At 39.9% G+C, this 15,058-nt stretch overlaps 1 protein-coding gene across 1 annotated transcript in view; it reads right to left on the bottom strand.

Moving 5' to 3' along the window:
- Nucleotides 1–1,263: 1,263 nt before the first annotated feature.
- The window catches only part of LOC120632768 (RNA-binding protein MEX3B), an 84,869-nt gene continuing 71,074 nt past the window's right edge, over nucleotides 1,264–15,058 (bottom strand). The window contains exon 2 of the mRNA XM_039902765.1: nucleotides 1,264–2,265. Within this exon, the coding sequence (XP_039758699.1) occupies nucleotides 1,385–2,265 (881 nt within the window). The 3' untranslated portion in view covers nucleotides 1,264–1,384. The remainder of the gene's footprint in view (nucleotides 2,266–15,058) is intronic.

Raw genomic sequence — 15,058 nt, 5'->3', positions numbered from 1 at the left:
AAATAAAAGAAAGTTTCGAAATTTATAGTTTATATTAGATTTATAATAAGATATGTAGTCTACAAAATTTCACAAATTTTCACAACGTTATTTGAACCTAAAGCGTCTACCCATTTTATTATGAAAATAAAATTATATCGAAATCACTGGATCTACGTACGACGGGGGCTGGTTTTACGCAACCATTATTTTTTAAAATATAATCTAATAGGCAGTTTTTTTATTCTCGCGTATCGATACATGAGTAAGTCAAAAACTAATAACGGTAAAAAAATAAAAAAATATCAATTCATAAAAACAGCCCCCCGTTAAACGAAATAACAACGTCGTCCGATACAAATACAATTAATATTTATTATCGTTATATTTAACTAGAGTTATACAGAATAATGATTCCTATGAAATATAATTATGCATTCTTTAAATTTATTCAATATAATAATAATAATAATACTTAATATGTATCAATAGGTAATGATTAGTCAATGTCGTGCTACAAACTACTGTAGTATATAATAATAATAATAATGAATGAGTCGTATTATTTCTTTATCATTTATTACTTTAATTTATTACTCGATATTAACACTAACGAGCAGCCTCGGCCCGCGCCGGCGGCCTCTGCGGCGGCGTCGGCGGCGCGGGCGCATAATCACAAAAAAACATCGTCAACACATAAAATAATAATCAATAATAATAATCGTACAGATAAAAATCATTCATAAAAACATTACAATAAAAATCTAAACATTAAAACACACTTAAAACAAACATTATATTAATATTATCATAATCATAGTGTGTACGTATGTATAATATCATTTAAGCGAATAATCGTATAGTAAAAATAATGAGCAAGGCGCGCGGGAGCGGCTCGGGCGGGCATTTCCTACTCTGCGACGCGTCTCACACACCGCACTGCATTCGCTAATCCATTGGCTAGGCCCGCAGCTCCGCGCCGCCCTCGCTGCGGTATTACAATTATATTACGATATCTTAATACTTTACGCTACTACGTTAGGTAAGCTTTATAAATTTTCGATTTCTCATTTACGCTATCATCAATAATAATAATTATACAACTTTTTTTAAATTTTATGCTTTTTTTCGAAATTCTATCGTAACGTACCTCGACTCTCTCTGCGGCGGCGAGCGCGCGGGCGCTTGCCGACCTAATAAAAAACGTTCATAATAAGAAAATATATCGTGAGTAACTCTGCCGACTTACGATAGCTACGACCGCGGCGCGGCGGACGGGCCGTGCCGGCGAGGCGCCGACTTTTGGCACCAGGATTTCGATTACGCGACTTTTTTTTTAATATTTTCGTAACGATTAAGTAAAAAAGGTCAGTCCCGGTGGGCGGGAGCGGCGCAGAGCGCGCGCTTACGACAGGATGCGGATGGCCTGGTGCGCGGGCGCCGCGCAGGCGGGGCACGGCTGTGCCGCCGCCGCCAGCCGCTGCGCGCACTCCAGGCAGAACAGGTTGTGGCCGCACGGCACCAGCGCCGCCGCCACTCCACGCTCGCCGCACACGGCGCACGTGCGCGCCGGCGACGCGGCGGGCGACGGGCGCGGCGGGCCCCACGCCCACACGCCGCCCGCACCCGGCGACTCGAACGACGGCGACTCTCCCAGCCCCTCGTCGCGCTCCGTGGACGACCAGATCCCCAGCAGGTCGCCCAGGCGGGCCGACGAGCCGCCCGACGAGCACGAGCCGGCCGACGAGAAGGCGGCCTCCTGCTCGGGCCGCAGCAGCGAAGCCAGTCCCGCGCGGTACAGCTGCGCCAGCGGCTCGCCCTCCGCGCCCGCCAGCGCGCCCGCGCCGGCCGCGCCGCCCGCCGCCCCAGTGCGCAGCGCGATGTGTGCCTCGATCTCTTTGCGCGCCGCCTCCACGCTCTCGGGCAGCCCCGTCACCTCGAACACGGGCTCGCGCTCGCGCGACGGTGTCACGATGTACGTGTGCGTGGTGTGCTGGATGCGCTTGATGGTGGCGCCCTTGGGGCCCACAACCAGTCCCACCACGCGGTACGGAACGCGCACTTGCGCGGTCACGTGGCCGGGCGCTCCGGCGGGCGGCGGCGGTGCGGCGCCGCACTTGCGCGATGCGCGGATCTGCGAGAAGTGCTCGGCGGCGGAGAGGATCTCGCGCTTGGCGCGTGCGACATCCTCCTTGCGGCCCGTAACCACGAACACGGGCTCCTCTCCACGCACCGGGGTCTTTATGTATGTGTTGGTCTTCGCGCGCAGCGCTTTGATCTTGCATCCTGCAACAAGAGAAGGGCCGTGTTTCAATATCATTCAAGTTTTTCCAATACCCAAATAGATTTACTATATAAAAAAACTTTCAATTTCATTCCTAAACACAACACAAAACTAAACAGTGATGGTCCCAATTGGGTGCCAAATAACAACAAAGTCATATTTGGCGCCCAAGTTGGAAGTTGAGAAATCCGCCCACAGACCAAAGTAATCAATATGAGACCACCATTGATGGAAAAGTTTCATACGAACAAGACATACGTAGAAGCTTAACTGAGAATATTATTAGTAAATGTAAGAAGCTGAAGTAAGGCTACGATGGACCAAAGTTAAGAACAAAAGGTCCTAAATATTGATTGTGTAATTCACTATGTATTAAATACAATTTACACTAGGAATATAGTGTATCACTGGCTATCGTAGTATTGCACTGCACCGGCTAGACGCTCCATTATCAGTCCTGCGAGACGCTCTACCGGCGCGCGGCGTCAATGCGAGCCTCCCGCACGCTACGTCACGTCAGCCCGGCCGTTGCCATGCGGTTACTAGAGCGGACACGTCACTCGCCGGCTGAGAGCCGCGCGAGAGAGACGTCCCAAACCTACCCCAAATAATTTTCAGAATACTGACACAGCTACCAATTTCGTAAGTGTATTTTCGAGGTAATAACTACTAGCATAAATAACCGAAATAACCATTTAAATGATATGGATAAGTAAAGTACACAGGCACCACGTGGTCCCAGGCTCTACGCTACGTATCCCGTACTGGCTTGTGGTTGTATTGTATGGCTGTCCCGCTCGCGCGACCCCACTGCGGCAAATCGTGGCAGCGTAGCGTGCAGTGTCCTGTGCGAATTCACGAGTACATAATCGATACCACGCGTATTCTTAAGACGCTTTTCCTAGGTCCATTGCTTTTTACCGCATAAGAATAGAAAATAAGCAAGTTTTCGGCTAAGCAACGTTTTTGTTATTTACGTCGCATAACATAATTAAAAAAATCAAACTCTGCCACGAAAAGCTTTCTATCCACAAGATTTTGGTTGGTATTGTCGGTATTTTCACAAAACCCGTGACAACCGTTTATTTTCCTGCGATAAAATGTTACTTGCAATATGCCAAAAATCAAGTTGATTGATTGCTTGGTTACGACGTAAAGGAAGGACACACAAACATACTTTCGCATTATAATATTAGTAAGAATTAGTAAGGATCATGGGAATGGACTATCTCTTTTGCAATTAACAAAAAATAAATCCGCAGCAAAACCGAATCTACCATTCAGTAGTGGGCGAGCCGTAATTCCGGAGCTTAAATTTTATGGATGGAGCTGAACATTGGCTGCGCTCCAGCGGCACTACGCGACAAAAAAACGCTGACCCGACTCGAAATAGTGGGGTGCTGTTGATATAACAGCCATTGACGTATAAAAGGACCAGCCTTATAGAGCCAGCCAGCAATCTCATAATTACGTCTAATGTATCAAGCTAAACTTCTGCTGAAGCTGATCGCGAAGAGCGTGTTTTATACGAAAAATGCCAATCGTGCGTGAACAATGCCACACTAATAATACCATTTTAATACCGAAATAGTAAAATGAACGGAAGCGAACTATATTAAAAAAAAATAACACAACCATAACGTCATGTAAGAGACATAATTTCGAACAAATGACACGAGGAGTTTTCTACAATAGCGAAAGAGGTAGCCGTATGCTTGGAACGCCGTATTTTAGCAAGTATATCATTGACACAAGTACCAAATTGTACAATCGTTTTCTTTGGATAATTTCAAAGGATTTGTTAGAAATCTTATGCAGTAATAGTTTATGCTTTGCTCAGAGCATACCAATAGCATACATGATACAACCCATGTATATTCTTTATTGAACCTTAACCTTTCAATGCTTGGACGTTTGTGATTATTATAAGTATCTGTACACATCATCCCGTTTATGAAATAAATACTAAATTAGGGAGCCATTTTCAAAAAGGGAAAATCAAGTTTTTTTTACAACGGTAATTGCGCTACGAAATGTTATTATATTTTTCAAAGTGGCAATATTTTCTAGAATCATGCTGCAATAAATAAGCTTTGCATAAATTACCTGTCTCCAAATGGGAAACATTTCAAGTGACAGCTTTAATTTTTATTTCATCGTAAAGTCTGTCAAGTATTATTTATGCAACTGATATGAAATGAATATTTTTTATTTCAAAAAATATGTTTTCGCCTCTCATCTCATTAGTTAAGAGGCGCAAATACACTTGTTTTTTAAAATAATCATCGTACTTAATATAATTATAATAAATGCGAAAGTGTGATTTTGTTAGAATTTAATTTCACGCAGCAACTGGTCATGTGCATATTTATATTTATCGAGTCTGAAAGTAACATAATCTGCTACTTTTGTGCCGGAAAAACAAGCTCACGCGTATGATTTCTACTAAAATATTGTATAGTGCAGTCATGACAAAATCCATTATTCAAAGAAGAAGAATCTATTTATAATAAAGAAAAGTGTTTGTCTGTGTATTTAATATAACATCGTGTTTCTTCCTTAGTCCTCCAAATAATCATATTATATAGGGGGTATCGTACTGGAAAACTAAATAGCTTGACAGATCCTCGGTGGTAAGCCTCCCCCCACCAGTCCAGGGGATCATAGATAGTGCTCATCGCTGTGCTAGGAAGGTTATCACATTAGTCCTTATTACTCAGATGTTACAGTGTAAATTAGAGGTCTTTTGATGGGCGAGTTTATCAACGACTGGAATCAAGATCGGACGGGAGAGCTGCGGAGAGTCGGCAGATCTTCATACAGATGCATATGTAAATAGGTTGTTGCCATAGCGACATGGGGACGGGAGGCCCGTTGAGATGCGCTGAATTATTTAGCACAAGGCCTATTGTAGAGGCGCAATAATGAACGTGGCAGAGCTTCGCGCTGTGAGACGACGCGGATGGTTAAATTGTTAATGTGACTGAACGTCTATTTTTCTGAAGCTAGCTACATCGTGATAATCACAAGCACGGCTAGCATGGGCAGAAGATAATTATATCCCTGGGGAAAGGATAAAAATGTATCTCTTCCCACAGCTTCATCAATTCTCAGAGCACTGGCGCACAAGTGGTAATAATATCCAAATAATATATGTGTAATCTTCTCCTATTCCATGTTCCCGTGCTTTAGCAGGTGTATAATCAGGGGATATAATTCTTGTCTCCTGGCTGTGTGGCTGAATGAACCATATATCATGACCATGTCTGGTTTATGTATTAGTATGCAGTTATTTGTATGATGTTCTTAACAGTGTGCCTCACCTTTTTGTCACCTTTTTAGTTTTCCTAATATTAAGGTTGCCTGGCAGACAATCTGTTGTACTTTTTGATTTTCTGAACTTGACGTGGAGTTCAAACAAAGAGTATAAATAAATAAATGAAAACTTAATTCACGGACTCAGACCGCATCTCTCATAGGAGACGGTTTTAGAGCATAGATCCACCACGCTGCTCCAATGCGGGTTGGTGGGCTACATACTTTTTTTAGTTTATCTACGTAGGTACTTCCCGTTGGACTGCTTTCATACGTTCTCATACCACCACAAACTTAGGTAAGGGAATATTAGTCATACTAACATGAATGATATTCTTCATAAAAGCCTTCGTACTGAATACCTTAAAGTTAAGATGCGTGTATCGTATAAACCTAACCTTGTTATGGTTTCCAATGTCGATAAAACGGAAAAGGTGTCTGTAGAAATGAAATATATACTCGCAGAAAGTCGTATATCTTACTAGGAACGAAATACTCCCATACTCTAGAGAAAACACCCTTCTTGGAACATTACAGTACAGTATTACCGTACGTATCTATTATGTATAGGACATAGGTATTTTTACGAGATCCATTTTTGTTTTTACTTTTTATTTTCACCCCATTAAAGTTAATGCGGTGATAGCCCATTAATAAGGATTCAGACAGCATGAGTATCGGGAGGACTGAGTTCAAACCCCGGCACGCACCTCTAATTTTTCGGAGTAATATGCGTTTTAAGTAATGTTTTAAGCCTGTATAATGTTCTAGAAGCGTGAAGACTGCGAATCCGCACTTGGCCAGCGTGGTGGACCTTTGTAGCCCTTTGTAGCACCTTGCTTAGCAGAGCTCGTTATTCGAGTGTACTTATTTCTGTCGATAGTTCTAGAATTTTAAAATATATTATTCGGATTTAAAAAATGTACAATATGAACCAAATTAGATTTAAATATTAATCAGACTGGTTATCAAGTCTAACGCAAATTACAAAGGTTAAATAAAAAGGTTTAGAGATATGTACCAAACATCCTGTATGTATTTATGAATGGTACAATATGGGCTACATGATACAGGGTGTGATTTATTATTCAAAGAGCCGGATTACACGCGTTCGCGTCCGCGATTACTCATGCTGTGCGGTTTTCGAAAATATTTTTTAAATGCCGCATTGTATTTTAAAAATTTAGATAGAAATATTTACTCGTACATGAATTTGAGTATTTATTATATAGATGTTATCAATCAATACTAGATACGTTTTATACTGAAAGATATAATTTGCAAAGAATATATATATATTACCATCTCTCCCTACATCTCTACCCTTGAAAAGTTCCTTCTGTAGGTGTATTTGTAAAACTGAAGTTTTGCATTGCCTTTGAGAATGTAGTTAGTAAATTTATTTTACTACCTAACCGAGCTAGTTTTTTTTTATGTATTAAATAATACATACGGTTAGGTTAGGTCAGGTTTCAGTTTTTGCTTTCTAGTTTTTAAGTAGATGTTCACGTTTCTTTTGCACTCACTTTTTAATAACTAGAATATAATGCAAGGCTTTGTATTCCGACGTCATTATGTCAGTTAAATACTATGGTACTATCAATTAAAAGCATTCAAGTAAAGACTTCGTAGCACTAGAGCCGTAGAGCCTAGTTCTCTCTCACCTACATTCTGTATGCGTAGCGCTGTCGTAGCGGCCAGTGCACTCTACGCCGTAGAACCAGGTCAACGCTACGCTACAGCCATTTTATGATTATTATTTTTTTACTCACGTTTTACGCGAGAATTTTAGTGGTGCTTTATTGGATTTTTATCTTTATGACTCAGTTGACTCTTCCTTTCATATAAACTTAATTTCAAATAGATGAAATTAGGACCTAATACATCAATAAATACGTGTTCTTACTCGTTTGAAAATCAATCTAAACCATATTATGTTATAGACGTACATTTTAAAAATTGATCTCCATTAATATTGTTCCTGTATTTAACATGATCTACTATTGTGACATTAATTCGGAATACGTATGAATGTTTGCAAACGTTCAGTAATTAACATAATAATGTATACAATTGGTTAACTTGTATTGTTTTTGAAATGTGCATGTCATAAAATTATAATCTGATATTAATTACAGGTAGGTAACCTTTTAAATAAGCGTATTATACATGATTTATTATATTAACGATTTTTTGTAAAGCAAATTAAGCTAGAAACTATGAGTATCGAATCATTAAGTAGCGTTGTAAAGTCTACAGCACTGACGCCTGTTTATCATGTTTTAACAGTATATACTTTTGTGAATGTGCTCTGGACATTGGACTGAAAAGTGAGACGCCGTGAAACTGATTCTTGTGGTTTAGACATAAATTGGACCAGTACGGTACTTTTTTGCAACCGACAATCGGCATTGTCTGGGGAAGCGCGCCTATTACTCAAGAAAGCGTGAGGCTCTCTACCTAAGACGTTTTGAAAAATTCAATGTGAAATCTGTCAGTTTGTATCGACTTTGACACCAGTTCAGAAGGCTGACCAAGGAAAAGCTTATATTAACATCGCTAATAAATAGAACTTAATATAATAAAGGTGATACGTATGGGCATAAACATTGGTTAAACCTCTATGCGAAGAGTAGTCGAAATAATTACATTTTTTTTTGACTACTCTTCTCACAGTCACTTGTTTTTAATAGAATTTGAGGAGGACGCGGGTCTTATTTTTTTTATTGGTATATTCAAAATAGGTCAAACATCCCTAATAGAAGGGAAGTTTCAATAAAATACCAGGAAGACAGAAATCGTGAGACGTTGCCATAACAACGGCTGGCTGGCGGGGTAGTGAAACGTGGCCGCTCGAACCCCACGCGCAAAAGGTACGTACAGTTTTCCCGCGCACCCTACAGCTGTTTCTCCATACATTGTTATAGATATACAACCTACAATGGAACCCTGGGAATGCGCTCTCATATATTATGCGTAACAATGTTATGTTTCCCTAGTACGTTTCTTTTTAAAAAGTAAGACCGTGTTCCAACTTATATGTATTTTCAGGGTTCCTTTAACGAAACGAAACGTAAATTTGTTTGTCTGCCTGTCTGTCAGAGTATCCAAATATCAAGTTGAAATTAATAGTGATATGTTTTGATATCACGACTGCATACCACGACCCTACTGCTATTGTAACTTAATAAATAATTAACATAACATCCTTGTGGTAGTACAACCAGACACTTCGCATACATATAGGCACATCAATGGGGATTCCAATTTTCCCGTTAGGGTACAATCCCTCTTGGAGAGCGAGTTTAACTACAGCTTAAATGCCTTTTTTATTATCGTTCCACGATTTTTAACGGAAAATACGACAGAATGTTGACTATTATTTCATCGGAGCTAGAAGAAACGTTCCATCATAGCGATTTGGCGCTGAGCCAGCAATGACGCATCTCGATGTCACAAACATGGGGCGTCACGCTGAATACAGCCGAGATAGGCGAGGTCACACAAATTAAGAAAACTTCTAAATAACGAAACAAATACAAAAATCCGCAGTGAAAATTACTATTTCATATTAAACTTGTGTATAATACTTGTTCCCCTAACCCGCATAAAGCAGCGCAGAGGGTCTGTGACGAAATCCCTCTGTTCCACGAGAGGCCACGGAGGACATTTCCCAGCAGTGGGACAAAAATGGGCTGAAGATAAAATCAAAGATGATCATAATGATATTAAGTTTTTTTTAGAAAGGAGTATACTTTCATTGATGCCGTCCGTCCTGCAACAGCTTAAATTTTTTTTATTTTTTTTTTATTCTACTAAAAGTTAAGACTGCAATCTCACCTGGTTGTAATTGATGATGCCGTCTAAGATGGCAGTGGCCTAACCTGTTAGGGTGTATGGTAGTAATATTAAACGCTAAATAAAAAACTCAGAAATTAAAACTTCACGAATTTCCTGCCGGGAATCGAACCCGGGAACTCCAACTTAAAACCACAGCACTTACCGCCACGCCAGTGAGGTCTTATATTTGATAATCTTGACGTTTTGTTTTAGAATTATTGTCCTTATTTGTAGAAAGTATGGCATTATATGAACTGTTATTTTAGAATAAAATAAATCTATTTTCCTATAATAATTAATAAGCGATGATAGTAAGGCCCAGTAAATGAATTTTATTGTATTTAAATAAGATACCGATAATCTGTCTATCCATGAACTATCTCCTTAGTAGTAAACTAGTTATGCCCGCGGCTTACCCTGCTTTTAACCCTCGTGTACAAAATAGATAACATACGCTATTCAATAATTGATTCAAAATGTTCCCCGTAACCTTGTTCGACTGCTTTCTATGACCAGGGTAAAAAGTATCCTTTGACACGCGTTCGAATTTATAATTTAACTAAGTATGTTTGAACCGGCTATTCAATTCGTTTATTTGCCAGAAGGGCTTTGTTTTCTAATCTCTAAGCTTACTGACTAATCCAAAAGAATAATGGCTTTTTATAGGGCTACGAATTTTTCATGGCCAAATATTTGCTTGAGCTATAGCTAATCAAAGGAACTATCTATATAAATATATAAGAAAGTTTAAAGGAATAAATATGTGCAGAAAATGCTGCGGTTAATTACTCTTAGTATACAAACTACTAAATGACATTTGGTCTAATATTATTTAATTTTAACATTAACGTGTTTGTAGTCACGTGATATTCTCACAGTACCGCACGTTTTAACAACAACCATCTCGGTTGTACACCGATCATAAAAGGTTGCAAGCACAACCCTATTTATTCATATCTAAAGTTGTGATCAACGTTAGATAATAATAGAATATAGCTGATGTAATAGGTATACCTTTTTCATTTCCCGCGCAAAATAGGGTAGAGAACTTGGAAGCCGGTTCCTAAAGTGGAGCGAAATGTCGCATGCGGTGTTTCAGCGTGTGTGCGTGTAGGGGTAGGGGGTAGGCGGTGTGGTAGCAAGGGGAGTGGGAGCATGCGGAGGGCGCGGCGCCGCAGGGGCGCGTTCGTCACCGATCGATACCGGTCAACGACCCCGGTCGGTGCATTGGCAGCCCCTGGCGGGCGCGAGTTTAACCCACATTTTGTATAATTGCGCCTATCGGAAAATTATCGCTTGCACAGGTCATGTCCACAGTTTAACGGATGTTAGCTTAGACTGATTGGTCCCTAGATTACGGTGCCTCTGATATTAAGATTAAAGATTATGTTATTTCATAGCTACCTACTTATAATTATTAAGTTAATGTTTTTTACAAAAACGATATAAAATGTAAATAAATACATTTAATATTAGCGTAACGGTAAGCCCTACATTGAAGGGCCTACACTATTTTAGAAAATAAATAAATGTATTTGTAACATTTTTTAATTAATGTGTTACTAACGATTTATTAAGTCAAATATTGATTGTATAGGTACGGTTAACAATTTATTCAACTTCAAGTTTTATGACACCAGCATAAAAATTTCGATTGCAATTGTTTTATACTCATTTTATTGGATGGCAGATTAGTGCAATAGTGAATACGCTATAAATCGAACCTAAGTATATACCGCTAAGTGATGCAAGTCTTATTTTTAGTTCAATAATAAGAAACAAATATTTGCTTACGGTTATCCTCTCAGGTGGCAGAAATAACAACCTCTTTAACATGAATGAGGTACAGGTTAACATAATAAAAGAAAAAAATTGTAAAAACCGGAATGAAAGTAAAGTATTCAGGAAGTGAAACCTTGTTAAAAGAACAGTTTCGCGGTTCTCCAACAAAAAGATCAACGAATTAACATTATTTTAACAGTAATGGTAAAGAATTAAGGTCCAAAAGAAAAATGAAGCGGAGCAGGAAAACAGATTTTCCTGGTGTTTCCCGCGGCCATTGCACTCGGATTACATAATACCAGGGCTACAGCGGTAACGAGGAGTCAGCGCAAACAAACGCAGGGGCGTAAGTCATCGACCCTTAGCGATCTGAAAGAGGCTTTAGTAACATAACAATAGGTTTCTTATTATAACGGTCTGTGGTTACTAAAGCGTTGGAATGATTAATGGTGTGTCTTTAGGTGTGCGGTAGGATTGCGGGGGGAAGGCCGGGGTTGATCGAACTGAATTTGAACCGTTCATTGCCCACCTGACATTTTGTTTATAGAACACACAGTTCGCACTAATAAATTATATCATCAAATATTTAAGTTCAGAAATTATTGAGGACGAGTACCGTGTTGTTTCGAAACACAAAACGAAGCGTTCGATTTAGAAACATTTTGAATTTGGAACAGGCGGCGAGAAGACAAACGAACATAGCACGCGGGAAATACCACCTTGCACTATTGGTTTAAAGTCTGGATTACGTTGCAGATGGTTTGTATTCCTTTACGTTTTTGTCCGTACAACGTGGTACAACCGGGATGGTGTTAGTTACTTAAGTAATTAGAGACTTTGTTACAATAGCAATAAACGTTAATATCGTTTATGGCGGGGTAACGACTTGATACTTTATGCGGCTGGCTGACACGTGGCATCTAGGGATAGTAGTAAGTGCAAGCGAGAGGGGTGTAGGTTGTTTTTCTCTGATCGGCCGAGATAGACACGTTTCCGAAGAAAGAGAAATGGTAAGACGAGTGGTTATTTTAGTACGGTTGTCCTTTTTACGGCTCACTGCAAAGATGTGGAGTATGGGGATCGTCTTGAATGATGAGCTTTATTAGGCCATAGAGAATAGAGATAGTGTTTTGAAGGTCGGGTTTCTTACTTGGTAGCTTAATATTACGTACTATGAACTTTCATGGCACGTCTAAATCAGTCCTAGCGTTAAAGTGGGTACAAAATTAATGAAGACTTAAGACTATGTGAGTAGGTATATGTTTTATAGACGTATACGTCAACAAATTCTAGTGGAAAGATTAAGATAAGTGAGTGTTAAGATGTTCGGAAGGTCCTAGGTACTAATAGAATGGTTTGACTGAACCTAGGTCTGACTCAATAAATTAACATCGTGAACAGATTCTTAAATTTTATGCTTGAGACCGTACTTGGTACTGTTGTCATCTCATAGGTGTTTTTTTCCTCTACAAGATAGCCCTTAACTACAATCTCACCTGGTGGTAAGTGATAATGCAGTCTCAGATGGTAGCGGGCTAACCTGTTAGGGAGTATGGTAGTCATACCCACTAAATCGCTTAGCGGCACGTCTTTGTCGGTAGGGTGGTAACTAGCCACGGCCAAAGCCTATCACAAGACCAGACAAGAGAAAATTCAGAAATTATAAATTCCCAAATTGATCCTGCCGGGAATCGAACCCGGGACCTCCTGCTTGAATTCACTGCGCTCACCGTTGCGCCGGGGAGGTCCTCTAAAAGGGTCGGTTCAGTTTAGGTAAGAAATCATCATAATCAGTATCATCTCGTCAACCAATGAACGTCTATTGTTGGACATAGGTCATTTGTAGCGAGTTCCAGATACCACGGTTATAGGCTCCCTACGACTTGAAATCTGTCCACAACACGTAGAGAAATTCCGAACATAACTCTCTCCATCGCCCGCTGAGTTACTCTGAGCCTTCTTATGAGACCTATAATTAGCGACCAACACTGGCAACCAGCACTGTTCGAAGACTTTGGTCTTTAGGCACTGACGTATTTTTTAATCTTCAACTACGCCAAAGATGAGAGGTTGCATTTGCGAGTCAAATATTGTTCTGTATCCCATTGTAATATAATAATATAACATAATATACTACGACAATACACACATCGCCATCTAGCCCCTAAGTAAGCGTACCTTGTGTTATGGGTACTAAGATAGCTGATGAATATTTTAATGAATACAATACACAGTAATACTTATAATAAACATAAAAACACCAAGACACTGAAAAACTATCATGTTCATCACACAAACACTTTCCAGTTGTGGGCATCGAACCCACGGCCATGGACTCAGAAAGCAGGATCGCTGCCCACTGCGCCAGTCGGCCGTCATTTTGGATGGAAGATGGTCGATCATACGAAGCGAATACTTTAACGCACCAGAATTTAGGCAAAAACTTCAAGAGTATGTAGAGGATACTTAAGTAAAAGCTGTGTAGGTAAGTATTACGCAATTTTTCCAAGAGGGTTTCAGTTGTACAAGGGGTGTAGGAGGACATAGGAGTCTCTCCTTCACGGGCCCTTTGATCAAGGCCGGGTCGAAGAGCCTTATTAATTAGGCAGTCGAGCTCAAGTTACAATAACAGCTTTGTAGACAGATTCTGTACAGTAATACTCTGTTTGATTAGAAATTGCCAACTATAATTTTGTTTTAAGTTCACATTAATAATCGCTATGATATAAAATCGCTAATTACGCAGTATTTTTATTGTTGTTGCTTAGTTATCGGTAAGAGATATACACACATTTAGTCATCATCATCCTCAGTCTATGCCCGCTGCTAGGCACACATAGGGCTCCTCTCTCTCTCTCTCTCTCTCTCTCTCTCTCTCGCTCTCTCTCTTACGAAGTGATTTACGGATTTGAGCTCAACGCTTCTCTAATTGGGAGATTGCTGGTTCTACAGATTTATATCGCATTTTACTGATGGTGTCCAGGAAAACGGGTTAACCGTACTCAGTCACCGACTCTCAGGGTGGTGATATATGAATGGATTTCAGGTGTATAGAATGAAAGCTAAAATTACACAAGCTGTCATACTAACAGACAATCGGATGGACAGATATTATTAATGGTTCCTATTTGGCTTTGGAAATGTAAAAAAATATTTTTAATATTATTGGATATTTCTAAGCAATCAGAGTATAAATTGGGAAATTTTAACATCAATCAAGTGTAATGCTGAAGAAATGTAACGGATGTTGGGAGGGATCATAGATATAAGGGCAGGGGGAGGTAGGAGTGCGGGGAGGGTACGGCCCTCCGACCCTTGGAGTCACATTTGTATGTAAAACTACGACTTAGGAATTGTTTTATTGAAGACGGATTTGCTGATCTCAGACCCTACAGATGAAATTAAAGCGAAATATGAGAAGAATGTCTTTCGTGTATCAACTTTAGGATGGAAACACCATAAATGGGCACTGACGTAACCAAACTATATGGTTTTGATTACCGAAACAAATTTTTTTCATCAAATGAAAGGGACTAGTAGAATAATGAACACTATATTGAAAGTCGGGGGTTTCACAAGTAAGCTCTTGACTGCATTACGGCGGGCATTGTGAGTGGTATGGCAGTTATATTAAACCCATATCGGTTTCTACGCGGCATCGTACCGGAACGCATAATGGCTTGGCTTGTGTGTACAGTATTGTACCGAATATAGTACCTATAGTACACATGCAGTTATTTTAGTGCCAAATGTCGCAAAGGCAGGCGGGTGCTAATTTTTACACATGTAACGCCATAAGTGTCTTCGCGGCCGTTACTCCCGCGCCTGACTAAATAAATGACTAATTATTGTTTTAGC

Source organism: Pararge aegeria, chromosome 20 (genome assembly GCF_905163445.1).
Source record: "Pararge aegeria chromosome 20, ilParAegt1.1, whole genome shotgun sequence".
NCBI lineage: Eukaryota > Metazoa > Arthropoda > Insecta > Lepidoptera > Nymphalidae > Pararge > Pararge aegeria.
This window is presented reverse-complemented; position numbering and strand designations above follow the sequence as displayed.